Raw genomic sequence first — 2,464 nt, 5'->3', positions numbered from 1 at the left:
ACATCTATGCCATCAAATAGTAGCATTCTCTGCAAAAATAAAATAAAATAAAATAATAGCATTAGATTTATGATGAAAATTCATCATATACCTATTTGGTTTTATAAGCATTGACATATTTTTGCACAAACTTGATCAAACCTTAAGATAGTTTGACTGTCTAACAAAGTTGGAAATACACTATTTTAAAGACCGTGCGTGTATAAGCTTGTGCTGCGGGCGGACCTAAAATTTGATCACCTAAGCCCTCTCTCTAAAAATATTATCCTACAAATTTTCTCCGCCATCGGAAAGTAGAGAAACCCAATGATTTTATTTAAAAAAACACACCCAATGATTTGCATGTCTTTCTAGGCACGAATTCCGACGCTTGAAAAAAAAAAGAGGTGAGTCTATGCACGGTAGATATTTGTATGAGCGGTCAATATAATAAAGCTCGTGGGCCTCGTGGTTTAGCTTAAGAATAAACAAAGCAAAGAGAAAGAGGATCAGGGAGCAATCTTCCTCACGACCTCGATCTAGAAGCACTCCACGCTCCACAGTACTCTGTCTCTACTCCACACGAGCAAAAGTCAACCAAAGCTCATAGCTCCGTTTCCATCGCATTCTTCTTCCATCCCTCCATCAATCCAAGAACCTAGCAGACGCCATCAGCATGAGCTGGTCCGACCTGCCAGCCGAGCTCGTAGCCGGGATCGCCGACAGGATAACCGAGCATGTGGACCTCGCGCGCTTCCGCTCGGTTTGCCCATCTTGGCGCTCGGCCTCGGTGGAGCACGCCGCCCGCCGCCGCGTGCCCCTGCTTCTCCTGCCCTCCCAGCAGAACTCCCGCGTCAACCGCAGTCTCTGGTCCCTCGCCGACGACAGCATCACGGAGATCCCGATGCCCGCAGCGTGCGGCCGCTCCTTCCTCTTCGCCTCGCCGCGCGGCTGGACGCTCGCCGTGGCCGACGACTTCTCGGCCACGCTGCTGCACCCCTTCACGGGCGCGTCGGAGAGCCTGCCCGCGTTGCCGCCATCCTTCCACGACGGGTATCAGATGATCCTCCGTGACATGGTCTGGGACCGGTCGCCTGACGCCGTCATGGTCTCGCAGGGCAAGGGCGCGTTCTTCTGCCGGCTGCAGGGCGACGGCAGGTCGTGGACCCCCGCCGACCTCTCGCCGCCAGCTCGCGTCGGCAGCATCACCTACTGCGACGGCGCGTTCTACCTCCTTGACAAGCGCGCCAACAAGGTGACGGCCGTGGACGGCGCGACCTTCGCCGTGGCCGCCGCGATCGAGCCGCCAGATCTGGCGATGCCCGACCGCTCGTGGGCACGCGAGTCCACGCTCGTCGTGTCGTCCGCCTCCGAGCTCCTCCTCGTGGTGCACGGAGGATGCCACCGCTCGAAGGGCCTCTTCAAGGCCTTTCACGCGGACCGCGGGAGCCTGGTGGCCGGGTGGTCGGAGGTCGCCGGCGGCGGCCTCGGCGACCGCGCCGTGTTCGTGGACCACGCCCGCGGCTTCTGCGTGGAGGCGAACGGGGTCAACGGGGTGCGGAGGAACTGCGTGTACGTGGCCAGCGCGCACGAGGAGGCCAACGCCAACGCCAACTCCGGGTGGGGCGACTGGGGGAGGTACACCGTCTCCATGCTCGACCTCGACGGCCTCACCACCCAGAATCTCTCCCACGGCAACCTCTTGAAATGCCTGCACGGTAGGCAGCGCCCTTCCTGGTCGATGCCAAATCTGCATTGATCTTACTCCTCCAAACGAAACAACGTGTGCGAGTTGATCGCATTGAGGTCGGTTGGTTGCAGTAATAAGCAGAGCTGCCAGTTCGTGTACTATTCTACGAGAAGTGAAAGATCTAGCTTCAGTTACAAGAATTTGATTATCAAATGTGTCACCGTGTTCAGAACAAAGTACAGTACCAGCCTTTGTATCAGTGTATGTTTCTCTTCATGCTCTGCCTTTTCACGGCCGACGTGCAGCCTGATTGACGATCTTGTTCTGATCGCCTGATCTGCAACACGATGCGTCATGCGCTGCATTGTCGAGACTACATACGTTTTGAGAGGTGTGCATCGAGTTTCAAATTGGCATGGCATCGTCGCCTCAGGTGTATTCTGTAAGCAATTTTGTGCGGCTTCTGAATTTTGACAAAGGAAACAAATATGTGGATGCCAACAATGCAAGCGCAACCAGTGAAGACGAGCTCAAGCAATCACTCGGTGAGCACCACTACGGACGAACCAGGAATCTTGGTAGAGAGGGGCCAATATAAGAGGTAAAATGTTGGAGGGGCCCAAATATATAAATCTTGAGCATCTTCGGCTAACAACACAGGGGTGTTCAAAAAAAAAAAACTACATAGTGGTGTTTTCAATACGAGACTGGTTAGGTCTCAGTCGATTAAGACTTAGCCAAATCTCAAATGAATCTCCATGCAAAATCAAAAGAATATAACATCTGAGACATAAC

At 53.6% G+C, this 2,464-nt stretch overlaps 1 protein-coding gene across 1 annotated transcript; it reads left to right on the top strand.

Annotated features, from left to right (window-relative positions):
* Positions 1-456: 456 nt before the first annotated feature.
* Positions 457-1,922, top strand: LOC123093681 (F-box protein At2g17036-like). Its single transcript, XM_044515695.1, has one exon. The coding sequence runs from the start codon at positions 656-658 to the stop codon at positions 1,736-1,738; it is 1,083 nt and encodes a 360-aa protein (XP_044371630.1). The 5' UTR covers positions 457-655; the 3' UTR covers positions 1,739-1,922.
* Positions 1,923-2,464: the final 542 nt, after the last annotated feature.

The sequence above is a fragment of the Triticum aestivum genome, chromosome 1B (genome assembly GCF_018294505.1).
Source record: "Triticum aestivum cultivar Chinese Spring chromosome 1B, IWGSC CS RefSeq v2.1, whole genome shotgun sequence".
In the NCBI taxonomy this organism is placed as follows: domain Eukaryota; kingdom Viridiplantae; phylum Streptophyta; class Magnoliopsida; order Poales; family Poaceae; genus Triticum; species Triticum aestivum.
The sequence above is the reverse complement of the archived record's forward strand: the minus strand, read 5'-3'. Positions and strand labels throughout refer to the sequence as shown.

Coding starts and splice junctions, on each gene's coding strand:
- LOC123093681 (XM_044515695.1), top strand. CDS start 656: ATGAGCTGGTCCGACCTGCCAGCCGAGCTCGTAGCCGGGATCGCCGAC.